Source organism: Nomascus leucogenys, chromosome 7b, assembly GCF_006542625.1.
Source record: "Nomascus leucogenys isolate Asia chromosome 7b, Asia_NLE_v1, whole genome shotgun sequence".
In the NCBI taxonomy this organism is placed as follows: domain Eukaryota; kingdom Metazoa; phylum Chordata; class Mammalia; order Primates; family Hylobatidae; genus Nomascus; species Nomascus leucogenys.
In genome coordinates this window covers 28,138,011-28,164,204 of record NC_044387.1, presented here as the reverse complement: position 1 = coordinate 28,164,204, position 26,194 = coordinate 28,138,011, and the positions used below count along the sequence as shown (strand labels likewise).

Here is a 26,194-nt window from a genome sequence, read left to right as displayed (position 1 = left end):
CAAGATCTTCCCACCTCCAGGGCCTTGTACACACTGCCTTCTGCCTGAAAAGTACCTGTCCCACTCTTCACCAATCCAAATTGTTCTCTTCCACCAGGTCTTAGCTAATCATTTCTTCTGTAGAAACATGCCTGACTCTCCTGTTCAGGTCAGGTTCCCTGTTAATCATATTCACCCTCATAGCTCCCTATGCTTCTCTCTCATCACCCTTCCCTCAATCATAATCTTCTGCGAAATCATCTTGTGAATAACTGACTTTCTGGCTGGTACATAAGCCTCATGAAGGTCGGAGCTCTGTGTGTTTTGTTTACCACACAATCCCCTAAATGACATTGTAACTGGCACACAGTGGGTACCCCCTTAAATATGTACTGAAAGACGACTGAATAAAGTTTTAAAGCTTAGGGTACCTATGCAAAATAATCTTGTTTATTAGAAAATGAACATTCACAATGTAAAGTAGAAATTAAATTACAAACAAGTCTTCAATAGTCAAAAATGGTGCCCAGAATTTCTTCTCAAAGTAAGTTAATCTATTCTTAAACAGATGCAGATAAGTAGTTTATCCTTGTCAAAACAAAAAATTATCAGATTTCACTTTATGTAAGAGATACTTTTATATGAACCAGAAGAGTTTATTTTTAAATGTAAAGCCGAACAAGATAGAATGGAGATGCTTTGTGAAGTTATAAATCCCTTCAAAATATGAAAATCATCCTTTCAAGTTTAAATTTGTTTTCAAAAACATATTTTCTCTTCTTAAATATGTACTACTCTTAACAATATATCATACCTTAAAATCTCCTGTTGTCATTTTCTTTTTATATGCAACTTGGCCTACTCAAGAAGACATGAACAGAGTGATTTTTTTTCCTCAAACTTTACCTCCTTGCTCTTTTCCCAATCCCATGTTTCTTCCTTTCACCTTCTTTTGTGCCAAGATGAGCAAGGTATAATCCTCCAAAGAAGAAAATGCTCTCAATAAAAAGGAAAGTAAGAGTTATTTACGCAAGGTTAAGTTTATCTAAATTTTAATCAATATTATAAACCTTTGAAAACTGGGAAACTTTTCTCTGTTATATTCTTGCTGGAAACAGGCTATTATGCTAAGACAAAAGCTCCAGTCAGTGGGCTTATGTTGCCCAAATATTTCTGCTAATAGGAGTCACTGGTATAGTTAAGTTAACCTACAATTAGTAATGAATTGAAACTGCAACTTTCTGGGCTATTTTCCTCACTATGAAAAATAAAGTGGTTAAGACTGTGGACTTTAAGGATAGACTGTTACTTAGACAAGTAACTTTTCTGTGCATCCATTCTTTCATCTGTAAAATGGGAATCATAATAGTATTTTCACTCCATAAGACTGCTGTAAGAATTAAATTACATGTCACACATTACCTGGAATGTGGAAAGCACTCCACAAATTTTGCCCTTATCATTTTCATCATTACCATTCTTGTTATTTTTGTCATGCACACTATGCAAACCAAGGGTAGAGTTTATTCTTTAAGATTAGAAGTGGCCCAAAAAATGTAAGACAGAGAAAGCAGCTGCAGAATAACAGGTAAGAGGGATCCCAGACTTGACCAAATAGCCAGAAACCTGGTTACGGTTCTGAGAAATCTATGGAAGCAGTCTTGCTATGGGTGGCAGAGGAGAGTGAAAAGTCTTCAGAATTTAATCGTAGAATAATTCTATCAAATTAAGCCCTTTATTAGAGCTGAAAAAATTGAGTTTAAGAGCACAGCAAGTTTAGCATAAAGTGCAGATTATACGGTTTTAAATTTTTGTTTTTATTTTATTTTTTGTAGAGACAGGGTCTCACTTTGTTTCCCAGGCTGGTCTTGAATTCCTGGCCTCAAGCAATCCTCCTGCCTTGGCCTTCCAAAGTGCTGGGATTACAGGTGTGAGACACCGCACCCAACCTATAAAGTGCAGATTATATAGTGTTTATTCTCAGATTTGAAAATATTTCTAACTTAAAGTAGAAAACATTTGGAAAAGTGTTTAGAAATATTTTTGCATTTTCTGTAACAGTGCTTATCAATATACATAGTTATCTACTAGTTCCTTTTATCAGCATTCAACTTATGTAGAGGTAGAAGTTAAACATACAGTGTTATTTAGCCAACTTCAAGTAAACTTAGTAAATTGTTAGATTAGAGCCATTTTGCCTCAAATACTTATTAGCCTGACTAGGTTGGGGCTGTCAGGGATCATCCAAATTAAAAATCCAACTAAAATTCTGCAGCTCTAAACAGCTATGCAGACATAGATTGAAAACTGTTGTGTTCCTCCCTGCCACTACTGAGAGATGGGAAAAATTAAAGTAAATTAATTAATGTTTTACTAATTAAAGTAAATGTTTTTCTCCAGTTTAAGGGGGTTGAAAAATAGCAATAATTTTAAGAAACCATTTACTGTTTTGTATATATATACAATAACACATATCTGGATTATGTTTCTAATGTGAATTATTGGCATTTGAAAGAAAGTAGGTATCCCTATTAGGCTAATAGGCAGTGAAGTATCTTGATCTCTTAATCCTCTGTAATGCTCAAGTATTAGCATTATTCATATTCATTTATTAATGCAGGGGTTACTTAGTGAAACCCTGAACTAAAATGAGGCAGAGGTACAGTATTAGAAGAAAGACTCATAGAAGGCAGGGTAGGATGTTAGGCATGCTAAATGGAAAATATAAGTGTTATAATTTTTATTTCATAAGGGAACTTGATAATAGAAAATGCATTTTTTTATAAATAAAAAGTAGGTGTCTGAATAAAAATACCTCTACTTGGGTTTTTAAAATTCTATAATTGTATTCTGCTATGGCTAATTCTTACAGAATCCTCTTTCTGGTTCCACTGTATATTATTTTAATGACACTTCTGCAGTTGGTATTAAGAATACAACTTCACATTTATTCATCATTGTCCATTCACTCATTAGTTCATGCAACCACAAAAAGGTATTATAAGAACAATATTTCATTTCTGAGATAAGGAAATTATGATCAAGTATGTTTTTATATAACCTACTATTCACAATGACATGTAGAATTCTGTTATTCAACATATGTTCTTGTTCTTCAAAATCTGCAATATCTGTAGTCTGATTCTTGGAGACTGGCTCACCGCAATTGTCTAGCAGAGCTTTAGACCAGGAAGTGTCACACAGCAAGTATTTTCCATCACAGTCTTAGCTAGTTTATTCCTGAATCCTCCCATATCTTACAGAAAGAGCAATGAGTCTTTTGTAAACCACTCCCAGGAGGGTGATGGTGAGCACTATTATTCCACACACCAGGCTGAATGCCCATCGTGGTCCCCAGTGAGCATACACTTGGCTGATGAACATAGGCCCAAGAATCCGGGCTCCACTTCCAGATGCGGTTAACCAGCCCATGTATACACCCTGTTGGGGGTGAAATGGAGGACAAGCAGATTGATATGGGGGTTTAGTTATTTAAAAGCAAATAAATGGTATTACCAAACTACAGCAAACTTACAAGAATCATTTCTGCATCTTTTACTTTTAAATTAAACATAAAATGCCACCTATAAATATAGCATTTGATATTAAGTCAGATTAAGAAAAATAAAAGGAGTGTAAAGGGAAAAACTTAATGTCTGTCAAAGCCCTGGGAATAATAAAATTGATTAAAATACCTTTTAAAGCTAACATTTATTTTGTACCTGCTACATGCCAGTCATTGAGGTAGGTGCTTTACATACATCATTTGTAATGTTCACAAGTTTCGATGACAGGTGTTATGCCCGTTTAACAAAGGTAGAAGCTGAAACTCAGAAAGTTTAAGTAACTTGTTCAAGAGGTTTGAAGCCATATTTGGCTGACTCCACTGCGCCACTTTACACTCTACCACAATGCCACTCCTACAACTTCTGTATCCAAAACTATAACCCACATAACCTACCCAAGAATGAACTTTATAGAAGTTGTGGGATTTTTAAAAATTTTAAATGCTGAATATGATAAAAATCCCTCAAATCAGTCTGTGTAAAAATAGAGAATGGCAGCAAAAAATGTGAGTGTTTACAAGTATATTTTCTATAATTGCAATGTCAGGGTACCTGGCTTACCTGAGGTTTTGGTCCTAGAATTTTTGAATATAGAGTATACGACATAAGATTGCAGACTGGATAGCCTAATCCAATTAGCACAACTGATGTAAGGAACTGGGCCAGATGAATCACCGGGGTGTAGAGGCACCAGGCTTGTTCAATCGAGCAACCAGTTGGTCTTTCATTGTCATCTTCCACTGGAGACTTCCAAAGACCAATAATAATTTCCCCAAATGTGATATTAGGGATTGAATTATTGTGCAAATCTGTAAAAACAAAACCATTGCAGTGCATTACTTGTTGATTTTAGATAAATAACAGAGGTTAACATTATAGAATTATGTATGGCTATACCTTCCCACTGTATTTTGGGAAATTGATTTCCCCAAGGTAACAAGATAAAGAAGCCAACCCATACAACGATGAGTCCTCCCAGTAGAATAGCACGCTCGCCAATCCTGTTAAAGAACAGAAACTCTGTAATTTTAAAATGAAACATTATAACACAGCTTCATTACTTTCATAATTTTAAAAACTAAAAATAATATCTTGTACTTTTAGTGATATATCCATTAAAAAGAATGCTAAATATAATTTTCCACTAAAAATAACCAGGACTCCTCTGAAAAACGGCTGACTTAAGGTCTGGGACACAAAAAGCAGATGAGCTCAGATCTTTCACAGCAAAAAGCATATAAGTTATCAGTGACTACTAGGTCATGAGTCTTTTTGACTCAGCCAATTTGAAGAAGCTGGCCAAAAATGTGACAATGTGAGTACCAAACCAGAATAATAATGGCAATGGATTGAAACACACAAAAAGTATTATCATCTGTGGCCTGGTATAGTGGCTCACGCCTATAACCCCAGTACTTTGGGAGGCCAAAGCGGGAGGACTGCTTGATGCCAGAAGTTCAAAACCAGCCTGGGCAACATAGCAAGACCCCATCTCTACACAAAATTTTAAAAATTAGCCGGGAGTGGTATTTGGTGCCTGTAGTTCTAGCTACTTAGGAGGTGGAGGCAGGAGGATTACTTGAGCCCAGGAGGTCAAGGCTGCAGTGAGCTGTGATGGCACCACTGCACTCCAGACTGGGTGACAGAGCAAGACCCTGTCTCCAAAAAAAAAAGTGTTATAATCTATGAATTCATAGTATATTAAAATAAAGTACTCTTTGGTCAGTTTTTGAGGATGTTAGGGAAACAAGAGAAAATAATCAAGCCTTTATCCTGCCTTTCCTATACAACTGTAGCTCAGGTTAACCAAATAGTTGGTGAGGGAAAGATTCTCTTTATGGTAAGTATTCTAGCAAATAAAGGAATGATAGAATTAAAATACCAGAATTTTGCAATGATTCATTAATGAATTAACGGATTTATGGAATAATCAACAGCTACTTACATGTTAAGAGATAAACAAAACACTGTATTTCTTCTGATATAAGCACATATCCCCATCTATAAAGTATTCTTGCCAAAAAATTGAACCCAAATTTCATCAAGCTTCTAGACGCAAGTACTAGTTTTTAAGAAATACAGCAATCATGTCATCTGCAAACAGAGACAATTTGACTTCCTCATTTCCTAATTGAATACCCTTTATTTCTTTCTCTTGCCTGATTGCCCTGGCCAGAACTTCCAATACTATGTTGAATAGGAGAGGTGAGAGAGGGCATCCTCGTCTTGTGCCGGTTTTCAAAGGGAATGCTTCCAGTTTTTGCCCATTCAGTGTGATACTGGCTGTGGGTTTGTCATAAATAGCTCTTATTATTTTGAGATACGTTCCATCAATATCAGTTTATTGAGTGTTGTTAGCATGAAGGAGTGTTGAATTTTATCAAAGGCCTTTTCTGCATCTATTGAGATAATCATGTGGTTTTTGTCATTGGTTCTGTTTATGAGATGGATTACATTTATTGATTCGTGTATGTTGAACCAGCCTTGCATCCCAGGGATGAAGCAGATTTGATTGTGGTGGATAAGCTTTTTGATGTGCTGCTGAATTCAGTTTGCCAGTATTTTATTTTTTTACTTTTATTTATTTTTATTTTATTATTATTATTATTATTATTATTTTGAGACAGAGTCTCGCTCTGTTGCCCAGGCTGGTATGCAGTGGCATGAACTTGGCTCACTGCAAACTCTGCCTCCCAGGTTCATGCCATTCTCCTGCCTCAGCCTCCCGAGTAGCTGGGACTACAGGTGCCTGCCACCACGCCTGGCTTATTTTTTTGAATTTTTAGTAGAGATGGGGTTTCACTGTGTTAGCCAGGATGGTCTCCATCTCCTGACCTCGTGATCCACCCACTTCAGCCTCCCAAAGTGCTGGGATTACAGGCGTGAGCCACCGAACCTGGCCTGGGTTTGCCAGTATTTTATTGAGGATTTTCGCATCGATGTTCATCAGGGATATTGGCCTTAAATTTTCTTTTTTATTGTGTCTCTGCCAGGTTTTGGTATCAGGATGATGCTGGCCTCATAAAATGAGTTAGGGAGGAGTCCCTCTTCTTCTATTGTTTGGCATAGTTTCAGAAGGAATGGAGTTTCAGAAGGAATGGAAACTTTGTACCTCTGGTAGAATTCAGTTGTGAATCCATCTGGTCCTGGACTTTTTTTGGTTGGTAGGCTATTAATTACTGCCTCAATCTCAGAACTTATTATTGGTCAATTCAGGGATTCAACTTCTTCCTGGTTTAGTCTTGGGAGGGTGTATGTGTCCAGGAATTTATCCATGTCTTCTAGATTTTCTATTTTATTTGCATAGAGGTGTTTATAGTATTAGAGAATACTATGCTATTCTCTGATGGTAGTTTGTATTTCTGTGGGACCAGTGGTGCCCAAAATCTCCTTAAGCTGACAAGCAACTTCAGCAAAGTCTCAGGATAAAAAATCAATGTGCAAAAATCACAAGCATTCCTATACACCAATAACAGACAAACAGAGAGCCAAATCAAGAGTGAACTGCCATTCACAATTGCTACAAAAAGAATAAAATATCTAGGAATACAACTTACAAGGGATGTGAAGGACCTCTTCAAGGAGAACTAGAAACCACTGCTCAAGGACATAAGAGAGGACACAAACAAATGGAAAAACATTCCATGCTCATGGACGGGAAGAATCAATATTGTGAAAATGGCCATACTGTCCAAAGTAACTTATGGATTCAATGCTATCCCCATCAAGCTACCATTGACTTTCTTCACAGAATTAGAAAAAAAACTACTTTAAATTTCATATGGAACCAAAACAGAGCCCATAAAGCCAAGACAATCCTAAGCAAAAAGAACAAAGCTGGAGACATCACAATACCTGACTTCAAACTACACTACAAGGCTACAGTAACCAAAACAGCATGGTTCTTGTACCAAAACAGATATATAGACCAATGGAACAGAACAGAGGCCTCAGAAATAACGCCACATATCTACAACCATCTGATCTTTGACAAACCTGACAAAAACAAGCAATAGGGAAAGGATTCCCTATTTAATAAATGGTGTTGGGAAAACTGGCTAGTCATAGGCAGAAAACTGAAACTGGGCCCCTTCTTTATACTTTATACAAAAATTAACTCAAGATAGATCAAAGACTTAAACATAAGACCTAAAACCATAAAGACCCTAGAAGAAAACCTAGGCAATACCATTCAGGACATAGGCATGGGCAAAGACTTCATGACTAAAACACCAAAAGCAATGGCAACAAAAACCAAAATTGATAAATGGGATCTAATTAAACTAAAGGGTTTCTTCACAGCAAAATAAACTATCATCAGAGTGAACAAGCAACCTACAGAATGAGAGAAAATTTTTGCAATCTATCCATCTGACAAAGGGCTAATATCCAGAATCTACAAGGAACTTAAACAAATTTACAAGAAAAAAACCACCCCATCAAAAAGTGGGCAAAGGACATGAACAGACGCTTCTCAAAAGAAGACATTTATGCAGCCAACAAACATATGAAAAAAAGCTCATCATCACTGGTCATTAGAGAAATGCATATCAAAATCACAATGAGATACCATCTCACACCAGTTAGAATGGCAATCATTAAAAAGTCAGGAAACAACAGTGCTGGAGAGGATGTGGAGAAATAGGAACACCTTTACACTGTTGGTGGGAGTGTAAATTAGTTCAACCATTGTGGAAGACAGTGTGGCGATTCCTCAAGGATCTAGAACCAGAAATACCATTTGACCCAGCAATCCCATTACTGGGTATATACCCAAAGGATTATAAATCATTCTACTATAAAGACACATGCACATGTATGTTTATTGCAGCACTATTCACAATAGTAAAGACTTGGAACCAACCCAAATGCCCATCAATGACAGACTGGATAAAGAAAATGTAGCACATATACACCACGGAAAACTATGCAGCCATAAAAAAGGGATGAGTTCATGTCTTTTGCAGGAACATAGATGAAGCTGGAAACCATCATTCTCAGCAAACTAACAAAGGAACAGAAAAACAAACGCCGCATGTTCTCACTCAGAAGTGGGAGTTGAACAATGAGAATACATGGACACAGGGAGGGGAACATCACACACAGGGGCCCATTGGGGGGTGGGGGGCTAGGGGAGGGATAGCATTAGGAGAAATACCTAATGTGATTGATGGGTGCAGCAAACCACCATGGTACATTTATACCTATGTAACAAACCTGCACATTCTGCACATGTATTCCAGAACTCAAAGTATAATAAAGGCTGGGTGTGGTGGCTCACACCTGTAATCCCAGTACTTTGGGAGGCCACGGAGGACGGATCATCTGAGGTCAGGAGATAGAGACCATCCAGGCCAACATGGTGAAACCTTGTCTCTACTAAAAATACAAAAATTAGCTGGGTGGGGTGGCACACACCTGTAATCCCAGCTACTTGGACTCGGGAAGCTGAGGCAGGAGAATGGCTTGAACCCGGGAGGTGGAGGTTGCGGTGAGCCAAGATCGCGCCATTGCACTCCCGCCTGGGCAACAAGACGAAACTCCATCTCAAAAAAAAAAAGTATAATTAAAAAAAAGAAAAATATAGCAGTATGGAAAATGTCTTCAAAACACCAGTGATGCAATCACTAAGATCCAAAATGTGGGAAACTATAGTGCAAAAATCCTGGTTTCTTCAATTTGTAAGAGGAAAAGAGAGAAAAAGACAGAGATGGAGAAGAAACTTATTGATTAAAACAGACTTAAGAAACTTAAGAGCCTGAGTCTAGTGAACATACTGAAAAACAAATACAACAAAGCCAAAAAACACTTGAGACAGTGGAGAAAATTTGAATGCCATCTGAATATGTGATGATATTAATAAATCATTTTTTTGGATGAGATAATATCATTAACTTTAGAGACACATACTGAAATATTTATGGAAGATATGAAATGATGCCTAGGATCACCTTCAAAATAATCCGGGTACAGGGGAAAGAGAGTGTGGAATAGCTAGAGGTAGAGATGGAACAGGATTGTCTAAGTGCTTATAATTGTTGAAGCTGGGTAATGGATATTGGAGATTCAGTACATGATGCTCTAGACTTCGGTATACGTTGGAAATTCTGCATAACAGTAAAACATAAAAACAAACCCAAAGTCTCCCAAAATACATGCATAAAAACCAAACAACCAAACAACCAACAAAAACCCAATGACTTCTATCGCCCTCAGAATACCAACAGGCTTCACATCTTTCTAACCTAATTTATCATTTGCCTTTTCTCTCACTCTGCTCTTGTCAAACCAGCCTTTCTGCTTGTTCCTTAAACACACAAAGCTCAGCCTTCCCGGGGAAGAGAGTTCCAGGCCATTGCATGGCTCTTTGCTGACTTCACTAAGGTCTCAGCTTAAATGTAACTTCCTCATATATACCTTCCGTGAGCAGTGTATCAAATACAACATTTCCCCACTTCCCAGCCCTGCCCTTGTCACTCCTTATTCTCTTCTCTTCTATTCTTCTTGGTAGTACTTACCACTATCTGACTTCACATTTGTGTTTACTGGCTTTCCCCCTACTGGAATACACGTGCTTTGAGGGGATGGTATTGGACATTCTATAAGAATGTGTATCAGCAGTGTTGCTCTACTTCTGTAGCAAGATGTAATGTACTTCCTATTAACTTTGAATAAAAATATATGTCTATCTTATATCTTGATCCCTCTACTTGGCTCCATAAGGACAAGAATTCTCATAGTACCCCCATAGCACTGAACCTGATACACTGACTTAACATTTGTTGATTAATTTTAGAACCTTATTAAAGTACATACAGTCTCTGACTTATGAGTGTCCAACTTAGAATTGTTCAGCTTTACAACAGTAGGAAAGTGATACTCATTCAGTAGAAACCACACTTCAAATTTTGAATTTTGGTATTTTTCCAGACTAGTGGTCTGTGGTATGATACTGTTTCATGATGCTGGACAGCAGCAGAGAGCCACAGCTCCTAATCAGCCACATGATCACAAAGGTAAACATCCAATACTATAATCTACAGTATACTGTATTTGGCAAATTACATGAGATATCCAACACTTTATTATAAAATACACTTTGTGTTAGATAATTTAGCCTAACTGAAAACTAATGTGAGTGCTGGAGCGTGTTTAAAGCAGGCTAAGCTAAGCTACAATGCTCCGTAGGTTAGGTGTATTAAATGTTTTTTTTGTTTTGTTTTGTTTTTCGCTTTTTTTTGAGATGGAATTTCACTCTTGTCATCCAGGCTGGAATGCAGTGGCTCACTGCAACCTCCACCTCCTGGGTTCAAGCGATTCTTGTGCCTCCACCTGTGGAGCAGCTGTGATTACAGGCACTGGCCACCACACCCAGCTAATTTTTGTATATTTAGTTACAACGGGGTTTCACCACGTTGGCCGGGCTGGTCTCGAACTTCTGACCTCAGGTGATCTGCCCGCCTCGGCCTCCCAAGGTGCTGGGATTGCAGGCGTGAGCCACTGCACCCAGCCTGTATTTTCGACTTAGTGCTATTTTCAACTTATGATGATCAGTTTATCAGGATGTAGCCCCATTGCAAGTTAAAGAGTATCTGTATTTGAGAAATACTTAAATAGAACTGTCTAAATTCATTAACTAATGTTCCACCATAGACTATATGACTGAACTTAATTTTACACAAGCATTTCCCTGAAAATATGTTCCTTACAGTTATACTTTTACAAAATGATTCTTTTTTCAAGAGATGGGTCTTGCTCTGTCACCCAGACTGGAGTGTAGTGGTACAATCACAGCTCACTGCAGCCTCAAACTCCTGGGCTCAAGCAATCCTCCCGCCTCAACCTCCCAAGTAGCTGGGACTACAGGCGTGCTCCATCACACCAAGCTAATTGTGTGTGTGTGTGTGTGTGTCTGTGAAGAAATAGGGATCTCATTATATCATAGTGAGATAAGATCTCACTATGTTGCCCAGGCTGGTCTCAAACTAACTCCTGGGCTGAAATGATCCTCCCATCTTAGCCTCCTAAATTGCTGGGGTTGCAGACGTGAGCCACTATACCTTGCCAAAATTATTCTTTTATTTATTTGTATTTATTTATTTATTTTGAGATGAAGTCTCACTGTGTTGCCCAGGCTGGAGGGCAGTGGTGTGATCTCGGTTCACTGCTGCAACCTCCATCTCCCAGGTTGAAGCAATTCTCTTGCCTCCTGAGTAGCTGGGACTACAGGCACATGCCACCACACCCTCTATTTTTAGTAGAAAAATTTTTGTATTTTAGTAGAAACGTGCCACCACACCCTGTATTTTTAGTAGAAAAATTTTTGTATTTTTAGTAGAAATGGGGTTTCACCATGTTGGCCAGACTGGTCTCGAACTCCTGACCCCAAATGATCCAGCTGCCTTGGCCTCCCAAAATGCTGGGATTACAGGCATGAGCCACTGCACCAGGCCCTCAAAATGATTCTTTTAAACAGTGAATAGACATTCTCAAAAGAAGACATATAAAAGGCCACTAGGTACATAAAAAATGTTCGACATCACTAATCATCAGAGAAATGCAAATTGAAACCACAATTAGGTATTCTCTCAATCCAATTAAAATGGCTTTAATCAAAAAGAGGGAATAATGGATGCTGGCAAGGATGTGGAGAAAGGGGAACCCTTGTATACTGTTGGTGGGAATGTAAATTAGTAAAACCACTATGGAAAACAGTACAGAAGTTCCTCAAAAAAACTTAAAATGGAACTGCCATATGAACCAGCAATCCCATTACTAGGTATGTATCTAAAAGAAATGAAATCAATATATCAAAGACACATCTGCACTCCCATGTTCATTTCAACACTATTCACAATAGTCAAAATATGAAACCAACCTAAGTGCCCATCAATGGACGAATGGATAAATGTGGTATATATATACAAGGGAATATTATTCAGCCATTAAAACCATGAAATCCTATCATTTGGGGTAACATAGATGGAATTCATGGTCATTATGTTAAGTGAAATAAGCCAAGCATAAAAAGACAAATTATCACATGTTCTCACTCATGTGGGAGCTAAAAAAGCGAGTCTCAGGTCGGCAGTGGTGGTTCACACCTGTAATCCCAGCACTTTGGGAGGCCGAGGCGGGCGGATCATGAGGTCAGGAGATTGAGACCATCCTGGCTAACATGGTGAAACCCGTCTCTAAAAATAAAAAAAAAGCCGGGCGCGGTGGCTCACGCTTGTAATCCCAGCACTTTGGGAGGCCGAGGCGGGCGGATCACGAGGTCAGGAGATCGAGACCACGGTGAAACCCCGTCTCTACTAACAATACAAAAAAAAAATAGCCAGGCGTGGTGGCAGGCGCCTGTAGTCCCAGCTACTCGGAGAGGCTGAGGCAGGAGAATGGCGCGAACCCGGGAGGCGGAGCTTGCAGTGAGCCGAGATCGCGCCACTGCACTCCAGCCTGGGCGACAGAGCGAGACTCCGTCTCAAAAAAAAAAAAAAAAAAAAAAAAAAAATTTAGCCAGGTGTGATGGCATGTGCCTGTAGTCCCAGCTACTTGGGAGGCTGAGGCAGCAGAATCGCTGGAACCCGGGAGGTGGAGGTTGCAGTGAGCTGAGATCGCGCCACTGCACTCCAGCCTGGGCAACATAGCGAGACTCCCTCACAAAAAAATAAAAAAAATGAATCTCACGAAGGTAGAGAGTAGATTGGTGAGCCTAGGAAACACAGCAAGATCTTGTCTCTACAAAAAGTTAAAAAAAAAAAAATTAGCCAGGCATTATGGCACATGCCTGTAGTCCTAACTACTCAGGAGGCTGAGACAGGAGGATTGCTTCAGCTCAGGAGTTTGAGGCTGCCATGAGCTATGATCACTCCACTCCACTCCATCCTGGGCAACAGAGTGAGACACCATCTTTTACAAAAAGAAAAAAAAAAAACAGAAGAAAAGAAAGAAAGAAAAGAGACTAATTGGTAGTTACCAGAGGCTAGGAATAATAGCGGGAAGGAGGCAATAAACAATAGTTGATTAATGGGTACAAATACACAGTTAGAAGAAATAAGACCTAGTTTTCAATAGCTCAGTAGGGTGACTATAGTTAACAATAATTTAGTGTACACGTCAAAAGCTAGAAAAGAGTAATTCAAATGTTCCTAGCATAAAGAAAAGGTAAATATTTAAAGTGATGGTATCCCATTTATCTTGCTAGAAAAGAGTAATTCAAATGTTCCTAGCATAAAGAAAAGGTAAATATTTAAAGTGATGGTATCCCAATTATCTTGATTTGATCTTTATACATTATATGAATGTATCAAATTATCACACATACCCCGAACATATGTACATCTATCATGTATCAATTAAAAAACACTTATGCTGGGCGCAGTGGCTCATGCCTGTAATCCCAACACTCTGGGAGACTGAGGCTGGAGGATTGCTTGAGCCCAGGAATGAGACTAGCCTGGGCAACACAGTGAGATATTATCTCTACAAAAAATAAAAATAAAAGGAATTAGCCAGGTGTGGTGGTCATGCCTGTAGTCCAGCTATTCAGGAGGCTGAGATGAGAGGATCACTTGAGCCCATTAGGCTGCACTGAGCCATGATTGCACCACTGCATTCCAGTATGGGTAACAAAACGAGACCTTATCTCAATAAAAAAAAAAGTGTTGTGTGGTCTGGGAAATGACATAAATTTTATTTGCCATGATGATGATATAGAATATATATACTGTGGATAGAAGTTCTAGAATAAGTTTGGTAATCTTAACCAAGATTTTCCAAACTTAACCACTGAATCTTTTGTGTTGCACAATATATATTACAATACAGTAGAACAATGGTTTATGAAATATACTTTCAGGAAAACATAGTAGACAAAAGATAAATAAGAGTCAATTATATACTTTGTGAGAAATTTTGTTTTACCAAAGAAATGCTGTAGGGTATAGAAATATTACAATCTCTTAATAAATTGTAAATTTGTGTGCAAAAAAAAGCTTTAAATTATTTTCCTGGTACATCCATTTGCATTGTTAGCTCTGTTTTTTGTTTTATTTTTTAAAAATAGACATAAAACCAAAAACACTTAACTTACTTTTTGGAAAGTAACTTAACTCCTAAGAAAATAACAACTGCTTCAACCCCAAGAGCAGCAAGTATTATGCCATTATATAACACAGCTTGTTCTTGAGTCCAGGCATACATATCCATTGTTAATGGAGTAATGATGCTAAGAAAAAAAAAATTATTCTTATTTTATTTAAATCACAGTAACTGTTATACTTAAAGTGAAGTGTAAGTTTTAATAATGACAGCTACACATTCAAGAATGTGCATGCCTTTTAGCAATGACAACAGACCTAAGCAAAAGTTTGAACACATTTTAAGCATTTGTTATTACACACCTAAGTTATTAAGTCTGCTTACTCACATTTTACTTCCTAATGTTTAATTACATAACTAATATAGCCATATTACAGAAAGTCTGAAACAAAGGAAAAGGAAACAAACCACACCAATCATAATGCCTATCATTCTAACATTACTAAATAATCACGGTTATATTTTTAATTAAATTGGTCTCTTTCAATGCAATAATGTTATATTAAGTTATCAGAATATACTGGATTTTTGAATGTATATATTTTTCTCTTTACCTCTCAATGTCTCTTCCTTTAAACGACTATATCCTTCCTTGCCAAGTTTCTCTCCCTACATTTGATCTCTTTCTATTAACTGACTAGAAAATGCAATTTATATTTAATGTTTATTATTTTTGAGACGCCAAAGTCTCACTCTGTCACCTGGGCTGGAGTGCAGTGGCACGATCTCGGCTCACTGCAACCTCCATCTCCTGGGTTCAAGCAATTCTCCTGCCTCGGCTTACTGAGTAGCTGGGACTACAGGCACCCACCACCATACCTAGCTAATTTTTGTATTTTTAATACAGACAGGGTTTCACCACATGGCCAGGCTGGTCTTGAAGTCCTGACCTCAAGTGATCCACCTGCCTCAGCCTCCCAAAGTGCTGCGATTACAAGCGTGAGCCACCACACCCAGTCTGAAATTTATTTAACATTGTTTAATTAGTATGTTACTGTTTAATGGGTATGGAGCTTCTGTTTAGGATGATGAAAACATTCTGGAAATAGCTAGTGGTCATGGTTGCACAACATTGTGAATGCACTTAATGCTACTGAATTGCATACCTTAAAAATAGCTAACATGATAGTGCCAGGCACGATGGCTCACGTCTGTAATCCCAGCACTTTGGGAGGCCAAGGTGAGCAGATCACTTGAGCCCAGGAGTTCGAGATCAGCCTGGGCAACATGGGGAAATCCTGTCTCTACAAAAAATATAAACAAATTAGCTGAGCATGGTGGCGCATGCCTGTGGTCCCAGCTACTTAGGGGGCTGAGGCTGGAAGGTCACCTGAGCCCAGGAGGTCAAGGCTGCAGTGAGCCGTGATTGCACCACTGCACTCCAGCCTGGGTGACAGAGTGAGACTCTGTCTCAAAACAAAACAAAAAAAGTTAACACGTTAAATTTTATGTTATGTATATTTTCCCACAATAAAAAATTGCCCCTAAAATATCAGGTGTGCTGGAACTTTCATATATCTCAATAATTTTGAAAATAAAAACACCAAGCAAACCTACAAGTACTAACATAAAAATGACACAATGTATTAACAAGTAAATAAACCAAGTTGTCAAATGATAATATCACATAATCTACGTAAGTTTAATAGATACATGCATATACATACACTCTTATACATACATAGGAAAAATGTTTGAAAAAATACAAACTAAAGGCCGGGCACAGTGGCTCACGCTTGTAATCCCAGCACTTTGGGAGGCCGAGGCGGGAGGATCACGAGGTCAGGCGATCGAGACCACGGTGAAGCCCCGTCTCTACTAACAATACAAAAAAAAATTAGCCGGGCGTGGTGGCGGGCGCCTGTAGTCCCAGCTACTCAGGAGGCTGAGGCAGGAGAATGGCGTGAACCCGGGAGGCAGAGCTTGCAGTGAGCCGAGATCGCACCACTGCACTCCAGCCTGGGCGACAGAGCGAGACTCCGTCTCAAAAAAAGAAAAAAAAGAAAAAATACCAACTAAAGTATTAGCAGTGGTTACTTTCACAGAAAGGAGTGGATATAGAAATACAGTTGTAATATTTGGGATTTGAATGTACTATTTTTATAATTTCATGGAAAGTTATTTTAAAAATAAAAGAGCCATATGATAAAGGTCAATAAAGCCTGCACAAGGCAGAGATTTTGTAATATACTAGGTTTTTCTTCAAGGTCAGGTATTAAATTGAGTTAAAACTACCAGACTGAATCATATATATATATATATATATATATATATATATATATACACACACATATATGTAGGAAATTACAGAGCTTAAGGATAATTAAATCATGGCACTACAATTTTATAACTGTATTTATCATAAAACTCAGATGAAAGAGGGAAAGAGTAGTGAAACAGATTCTTTTATAAGAAAATAAGATAAGGTAGTAAGATTATGGACAAATAATTAACTACATTCAAGTTAAAAGGAACAAAATGTATATACGTTTTTTACATCATGGTAAGAAAAATTTGCCTTACATAAGATTTTCAATAACATCTATAGGCCTAATTAACACTGCATTAAGAAATAAAGGTTAAAACATAATCTGATTTAGATGAAGATGGAATAAAACTTACGTTTCAAAAAGGGCAAAGATAAATAGAGCCACAAAAAACAGAACATTGATGGCTACAACAGCAACTTGGTCAATATTTCCTTGGGGAATCTGAGCTTCATCTGTACTTGCTATAGGGAAATAGGAGAAAAATTACATTACCTATACATCTAATTTTTCTTATGACATTAAAGTAATGTAGAAATTACATTGTAGCAAAATTTATAAATAAACATTTAAAAAAAATTTTAGGCTTCAAAGTAGTTTAATAATAAGAGAATTTATTTATATTTTTTCAGACAGGGTCTCACTCTGTCATCCAGACTAGAGTGCAGTGTCATGATCACAGCTCACTGCAGCCTTGACCTCCCCAGGCTCAGGTGATCCTCCTACCTCAGCCTCCCAAGAAGCTGGGACTACAGGCATGTACTACCATACCCAGCTAATTTTTATATTTTTTGTAGAGATGAGGTTTCACCATGCTACCCAATCTGGGCTCGAACTCCTGAGCTCAACCAGTCCGCCCGCCTTGGCCTCCCAAAGTGTTGGGATTACAAGTGTGAGCCACTGTGCATGGCCAACAATAAGATAATTTATATGACAGAAATAATTTTTAAATGGCATTTAAAAGCAAGGGGAATTTTCTTCCCCAGAGATATACTTCAATCCTGTTATCTTAAGAAATACTCAGATGTATTTTCTACTTGGTATATCTCAATCCAAAAACAGGAATGTAATTTATAGAACTCTGTAACATAGTAATCTCATACTAAATATATTTGCTTTAAATTTCAACCGCAGATTTTTTCCACCTTACTTAAATCTTAGACTTACAAGAATTTCATGAAGAACTCCAGTGGTTTATTAAATCAGTTCCCAGTTCTATGATTTACTTCAATGGATATATATTTTGAATTTCAGTGTTACATGAAATTAGTATTCATGGCCAGAAGCGTTGGCTCATACCTGTAATCCCAGCACTATGGGAGGCCAATGCAGGTGGATCATATGAGGTCAGAAGTTTGAGACCAGCCTGGCCAACATGGCAAAACCCCATCTCTACTAAAAATACAAAAAAAACATTAGCTGGGCGTGGTGCTGCACGCCTGTAATCTCAGCCACTTGAGGGACTGAGGCACAAGAATTGCTTGAACCAAGAGACTGAGGTTACAGTGAGCCAAGATTGAGCCACTGCACTCCAGCCAGGGTGACACAGACTCTGTCTCAAAAAATAAATAAATAAGTAAATAAATAACAAGAAATTAGTATTCGTAAAGATCCTTATGTTATCATTACCATTTTTAAAAACCCTATCACTTATATTTCTGCAAAGAAATAATCAGGATTTGATGGTGGTTTTATAAATAAGGAGGACAAAGTAAGTGTACTGACTTCGCATCCTGAACAATGCCTTAAGCTTAATACACATTAAGCTATTCTTGATGTAACTGAGAATCATGCATACGTATTAATCTACTCATACATATTCATCACACTGTTTTGTAATTTATCCACTTATTCAGAATAAAATAGTTTTTTTACATAAATAAATACCAAAATAAGCCAGGTATTTTTTTTTTTGGCAGGGGGGGACGGAGTCTTGCTCTGTTGCCAGGCTGCAGTGCAGAGACCCGATCTCTGCTCAATGCAACCCCCAACTCCCAGGTTCAAGCGATTCTCCTGTCTCAGTCTCCCGAGTAGCTGGGACTACAGCTATTTTTGTATTTTTAGTAGAGACGGGGTTTCACCATGTTGGCCAGGATAGTCTCAATCTCTTGACCTCATGATCCACCCACCTCGGCCTCCCAAAGTGCTGGGATTACAGGCGTGAGCCACCACGCCCAGCCTAAGCCAGGTATTAATACACAAAATATTACAAAGATATGTTTATTTATGCTATCTTAAATTGTAGTGTCAGTTGTTGTTGGTGGGGGGGGCTTTCCTAAGATGCAGTAAGTTTCTATGATTTTTTTCATAATAATGCCTGCTTTTCTATCTCAGGATTCTTGAGGAGTTCCTCCTCCAACAATAAGTAGATCTGGAAATAGTCTGCTATACTTAAAGGGAATTAAGCACCTTGGACGATCAACATAGCCTTATGACCTTCCTTTGTAATCACACAAAGAGAACTGGCCACCTTTGTCCAGAACCTTTGCCAGGGGTAGGCCCTGATGGTTGTGGCTCTTGTACTATTTTGGATAGACCTCTCTGATTCTTAATCACCACCTAGAAGTCAGTCTTTACTCCTTCAAGTCAATATCAATATTGCCCCAAGTCAGACTGGAGTTTGCTTCACACTATGTGGTTAGTTTCCTATAGCCTCTACTCAGTGCTGGCTTCAGTGGGGTATATCTCAGAAATGTCGAATCCTAGACTATGGGGATTGACTAGATATCCTAATTATAAATTTTTTAAAAGACTATATTAGTATATGGATTCAAATTCTATGCAATTAGAAATTATAATCCTGTCTCATAATAACCTCTTTAAATTTGAATATCTTTAAATGAAAACAATTATGGAAGTTTTTACCAGACATATTTTATGCAAACATTTATTGAAATTTAAAAATTTTATTTTATAAAAATTATTTTGAAGTAACTAGAAATCTCATAAAAGAAAACACTACATCTCCTCTAAACTCATTCCCATTTGCACTTTAGAACAGTGCTGCCCAATAGAACTGTGACATGATGGAAATGTTCTTTATCTGTGCTAATACAGTGGCCACTAGCCACATATACCCATTATTGAGCACTTGAAATGTGGCTAGTATGACAGAAAACAATTTCTTAAATTTACTTTATTTAAATAGCCACATGTGGCTAATGGCTACTATACTGGGCAGCATAGCTCTCAATCTTTGCTGCACAAAGTGTGATTTGTACACCAGAAGCATCACATCACATGGTAGTTTGTTATAAATGCAGATGCTCAGCATCTCACTAGGGTTGCCAGATTTAGTCAATATACAGGAGATCCAGTTAAATTTAAATTTCAGATAAACAATAAGTGTTAATATAAATATGTTCTGTGCCATATTTGACAGTGAAGTATAAGAACGTTCCATGAAGTATTTGGATTGTATTTATACTTTTTTTTTTTTTTTTTTTGAGACAGAGCCTCACTCTGTCGCCCAGGCTGGAGTACATGGTGTGATACCGGCTCACTGCAACTTCTGCCTCCCAGGTTCAAGCGATTCTCCTGCCTCAGCCTCCTGAGTAGCTAGGATTACAGGCGCCTGACACCACACCCAGCTAATATTTATATTTTTAGTAGAGACAGGGTTTCAGCATGTTGGCCAGGCTGATCTTGAACTCCTGACCTCAGGTGATCCACCTGCTTTGGCCTCCCAAAGTGCTGGGATTACAGGCATGAGCCACTGCGCCTGGCTGGATTGTATTAATACTAAAAGTTATTTGTTTCCAGGTGCAGTGGCTCACACCTGTAATCCTAGCACTTTGGGAGGCCCAGGCAGGCAGATCACATGAGTCCAGGAGTTTAAGGCCAGCCTGGACAACATGGCAAGATCCTGTCTCTATTAAAGGAAAAAAAAAAAAAAAGTTATTTGTTGTTTATTGAAATCCAAATTTAACTGGGTGGGACATATTTATATTAAAACATTATTCAAATTTAATTGGGCATTGTGTGTTTTATTTTTTATTATATATATATTATATATTTTTATATTTCTTTATTAACTCCCCTATTCTGAGAAGCAACATCCTGGGTTTTACAGGCAACCCTATTAAGTATCACCCTAAGCCTAATGAATCAGAATTTGCATCTTAACAAGGTTCTCAGGTGATTTCTAAGCACATTAAAATAAATGAAGCACTGATGTATATCATTATCCCCTTCCAAGTTCTGAAATACTGATTTTTACATATCTTCCCTTTGTCATACCTCTATCTCACCCTCTTAACTTCCTCCTTCGCTTTACCTGATAGCTCCTTGAAGTTAGCATCTTATTTTTTACCTTTGAAAAAAGGAGTTTATATGCACCGCTGGCACTTCACCTCTCATTCTTTATTTTTTATTTTGAAAGTTTTCAAACATATTCTCACATATTCATTCCTCAGATTCAACAATCTTTTGCCAGACTTGAATCATCATTCCATCCTTTCTCTCACTCCCTCTTTGCTGCCATAGTGTTTTTCACTGGGTGACTCATAAATTTTTACCTCTAGCTTTTATTTCTACTGTCAAAATTACAAATGCCTGTGGGATTTTTTAGTCGTTCTAGAGTAACAGCGTATTCAGCTTGATCCAAACTGAAATCATCTTCTCTTTTCATCCAACCTCCCTTCCTAAATTCTTGTTCTCTCTCATTCTTCCAGGTGATCTAGAATCAAAACCTGGCAGAAATGTTGGCTCTCTCTAATCCTTAATATTCTCTATCCAAATCTCTCTCTTGATTCCTCCTTCAACAACTCCTACTTATCCCTTCTCCATTCTCAGTCACTGCCCTACTTCAGGCCTAGTCAAAATTAATACTTTTATACTGTCTTCCTGAGTCATCCACACAATGTTCTCTTAAAAAGAAAAACACAAATATTGTACCTATGAAAAGCTTAATAGAGAAATTGTTTAAATTTGTTACTGGCATTATATTTTTTTCACATTCTGATACAGTTTCTTTTACTGGCTTTTCAGTAATGAAATTGTTACCAATGAGATATTACCAGTGAGATATAACCAATCTGGATTAGCCTCTGCATGGAATCAATGTCAAACTTCTCCTAGTTCAAAAACTTACTGTAGCTCCTCACCACTCTGCTCTACTACATTTATCTTCCACTATTTCTTTTGTGAAAATTAAATTAAAGAGCTATGAAAGTACCTGGTAAAATAATACTATGTGTTTTCCACAACTTTATGAACTATTGAGAGCCAGGATCAGTCCTTGCATTCTTTCCCCAAGGAGGATATAATTAGTACCTAAATAACAGTTTTTTTTGGTAAAATATCGCTACTTACCAGGTTCTCTGACTTATATGAATCAGAGAAGATCTAAAACATGAAAATGTATATTTGTAAAATATACCAAAACAACAAAAAGGCAAAACCATACCCGTTCTCATACTTAAGATAATAAAGAACTGATTTAAATAGAAAGACATATTTATTTGGTAGTAAAGATATGGAAATCATTGCAAATAGCTCAAAGGCTTTAGGATACTGGCTTTCTGAAAATGAGACAAAGCGATTTTTTACAATGTTTGTAACCTTGTCAATCATGACCACCAAATAACTGATACGGGTATGCCTCTTTAAAAAAAATCAATTTGCTCACGCCTGTAATCCCAGCACTTTGGGAGGTCGAGGCGGGTGGATCACAACGTCAGGAGATCGAGACCATCCTGGCTAACACGATGAAACCCCGTCTCTACTAAAAATACAAAAAATTAGCCAGGCATAGCGGCGTGCACCTGTAGTCCCAGCTACTCAGGAGGCTGAGGCAGGAGGATGGCATGAACCCGGGAGGCGGAGCTTGCAGTGAGCAGGGATCGCGCCACTGCACTCCAGCCTGGGCGACAGAGCGAGACTCTGTCTCAAAAAAAAAAAAAAAAAAAAATTCAATTTAGGTCACTTTCAGCTTTGAAGATCTTCCCCAATCACCCACTGTGTTGTCCTCAGAAGCAAAATCGAAGTACATACCAAACAAACAGAATCATTAGAAACACTTTGATAATGTTATATTAATTCAGCCAAATGGGTTAAAAGTACCTTCTTCAAAATTAATACTTTTACACTGTCTTCCTGAGTCATCCACATGGTGTTCTCTTAAAAAGAAAAACACAAATATTGTACCTATAAAATGCTTAATAGAGAAGTTGTTTACATTTATTATTGGCATTGTATTTTTTTCACATTCTAATATAGTTTCTTTTATTGGTTTTTCAGTAATAAAACTGTTACCAATGAGATATAACCAATAAACTTAAGACAGAAGTTGCAATTCTTATCAAATTATCATAGACAGGTAAAATGAAAAAATCCAACTCATCCTAAAGCATACATGATCTACTTTAGTATTTGAAGTTTTACAGTGATTATAAACATTAGTAATAAATGTTTTTAGACTGTTGAATAAAGCACTCAAAAACAATAAACAAAACATAATTTTAAAAAATTTTTTCAAATATATAAAAGATAAGAGATATACATTACTAGTAACTTTTATATTTAAGACTGATACAAATCCATTAATCTATTTAAAATGTTACTTCCATGCCTTTCCCCTACTTAGAAACATGTAGTTAGTGAATCAAGACCAAACCTTGAGGCTGGGCACAGCCTCACACGGCTCATGCCTGTAATCCCAGCACTTTGGGAGGCCGAGGTGGGCAGATCACTTTGAGGTCAGGAGTTCGAGATCAGCCTGGCCAACATGGTGAAACAAAAATTAGCTGGATGTGGTGGCGCGCACCTGTAACCCCAGCTACTCGGGAAGCTGAGGTATGAGAATCCTTGAATCCGGGAGATGGAGGTTGCACTGAGCCGAGATAGTGCCACTGCCCTCCAGTCCGAGCAACAGAGTAAGATCTTGTCTCAAAAAAAAAAAAAAAAAAAAAAAAACCTTGAATCTTCAAAGACCTTCCTTTTCTGTTCTCATTTATCAGGTTGTCTTTTGGTTGCCAGTATTACATGCTTTAGTACTACCTGACCAAAAAATATAAACAAACTATAGACATAAAAAACCAAATACACTTCATAAGGATAATTATCTTCCAACAGTTACAAAGCTCATTAAATTTCACAATCTACAAAAATAGTTTTATCATTTCTATCTAATTACCTTAGTATAGCAAGAATCAGAATAATATTTAAAATTCCCAGGAAGGCGCTAAGTAAAACTGGTGTTGTATACATGTTTATCTGCAGTTTAATCACATCCCATGTCACACCTTTTTCTCCAATGAATGCAAAACAAGTCTGAAAAACTTATTAAGATAAAATTTTCACAGATGAATTATTATATGAGAAGCATAGGATAAAAAATGAAAAAGACATTTACAACAGAATTGGGAACAATGTTATGGAATCATCCTTATATATCATGCATTCTCAACAGATGCAATTGGTTCTTGATGGGGGGTCAAAAAATTTCCTCTTTTTATGTATAAAGCAGGTATGTACGGATATACATATGGTACATAAAAGATATATGACACATCTGTGGCACTAAAATTTTATGGGGTAAAGAGAGTAGGAAAAAAATATCGAAAAAGGCTCCTTAGGGAGACAATAATCAAAAAAGGTTGTGAAACACTGATTTACATGCGTTCACAAGGAATTGTATCTCACATAACTTCTCAGTTTTTTACAAAACATCTCCATAGGCAAGTTAAATTATACAATTTCTTCCAAGAATTATAAAGGTTTAATCAGCTTCATTGTAAGAATGAAAATATCATATTTTAGACCAGATATCTTAAATATTATTCTGTATATGGTACATATATATATATATATATATATAGGTGTATATATATATTTATTATCATTTGACCATAGTATCATATACAGGTAAAATGAAAAAAAAAACAAAAACTATTTCATCCAAAAGCATACATAATCCACCTTAGTATTTGATGTTTTTTTAGTGACTTTAAACATTAGTTAGAAGTGTTTTTGGACTGCTGGATAAAGCACTCTAAAGAAATATGAAGTGGCAAAATCTAATTTGGATCTGTGGCAAAAACTCAATTGGAAGAGTACTGGTTTGCTCTTCTGATTTAGATTCTATATGTGGCTTTATAGTAATTCACATATAACTCTAGGGTGAGGACTAAAATACTGCACCTACCGTACTTAGAACAGTGACTAGCATACAGTAAGCACACAATAAATGTTAGTGCTTGTCGAGGGTTTATTATTGGAAAAGTCATCGAAGCTCTTCAGGCTTACATTTACTCATCTATAATGCAAAATTTTTAAATAACATAATCTTTAAAATGCTTCTAAGGTGGTAAAAAATATTTACTAAGAATATAAGTCTATACCAGGTATTATGCTAGATACTGAGGGTAGACTGGTAAATAAAGACCCAAACCATGTCCTCATGTACTTTACAATACAGTATTCAAGTTCAATCATTCTACATTTGTGCTTGTATTTGTTTCAGGGTACGAAACTGAAATAGTAGATTTTGGTGAACAGTGAATTAGATTCCCTTCTGTTAAGCCTTTTCTTTTTGGCTAAATAGAGGAACATAATAGAAACTGGGGGTGGGAGATGGGGTGTTAATGATGAAGTAAGCTGAGTTGGATTCAAACTGATAATATTCATAACTTCAATATTCAAAATATGGACCAATTATATGGTTTTTCAATATTATTCTAGGCATGAAAATGACTGATTCTTTACTCAGCAGAAAATTAATTTGCCTTGAGGAAATATTAAATCTCATTAATTTTTTTTGAGACAGAGTCTCACGCTTGTCGCCCAGGCTGGAGTGCAATGATGTGATCTCAGCTCACTGCAACCTCTGCCTCCGAGTTCAAGCGACTCCCCTGCCTCAGCCTCCCAAGTAGCTGGGATTACAGGTGCCCGCCACCACACCTGGCTATTTTTAGTAGAGATGGGGTTTCACCACGTTGGCCAGGCTGGTCTCAAACTCCTGACCTCGGGTGATCTGCCTGCCACAGCCCCCCAAAGTGCTGAGATTACAGGTGTGGACCACCGTGCCTGGCCTCATTAATTTTTTTAATACTCAGCAAAAGGGTGACCTTGGACAATTTACTTAGATTCTCTATGCACTGGCACTCTCAACTATAAAAGGGGACTAATGGCACTTGATTTAGTGGATTGGCATCAAGATAAAATGACTCTAGCCTCATTGCCGGATTAAAAAAAAAATTAGCTTTCCTCCCTTTCCCTTAAAAAAAAAAATTAGCTTTCCTCCCTTTCCCTTCAGCTATGAGTTTTTATACTTGGGTTACA

At 37.4% G+C, this 26,194-nt stretch overlaps 1 protein-coding gene across 3 annotated transcripts in view; it reads right to left on the bottom strand.

Annotated features, from left to right (window-relative positions):
- Positions 1-407: 407 nt before the first annotated feature.
- MFSD8 (major facilitator superfamily domain containing 8) overlaps positions 408-26,194 on the bottom strand; it is a 47,830-nt gene continuing 22,043 nt past the window's right edge. Inside the window, exons 6-12 of one of the 3 annotated variants that reach the window (XM_030815719.1) lie at positions 24,048-24,192; positions 22,976-23,031; positions 17,268-17,376; positions 14,638-14,772; positions 4,443-4,546; positions 4,107-4,354; positions 408-3,420 (exon numbers count right to left, since the gene is read on the bottom strand). In XM_030815719.1, coding sequence (XP_030671579.1) covers positions 3,214-3,420; positions 4,107-4,354; positions 4,443-4,546; positions 14,638-14,772; positions 17,268-17,376; positions 22,976-23,031; positions 24,048-24,192 — 1,004 coding nt within the window. In that variant the 3' untranslated portion in view covers positions 408-3,213. Of the gene's footprint in view, positions 3,421-4,052; positions 4,355-4,442; positions 4,547-14,637; positions 14,773-17,267; positions 17,377-22,975; positions 23,032-24,047; positions 24,193-26,194 lie in introns of those variants that run through there. The other 2 variants (XR_004030938.1, XM_030815720.1) reach the window with 2 other exon arrangements.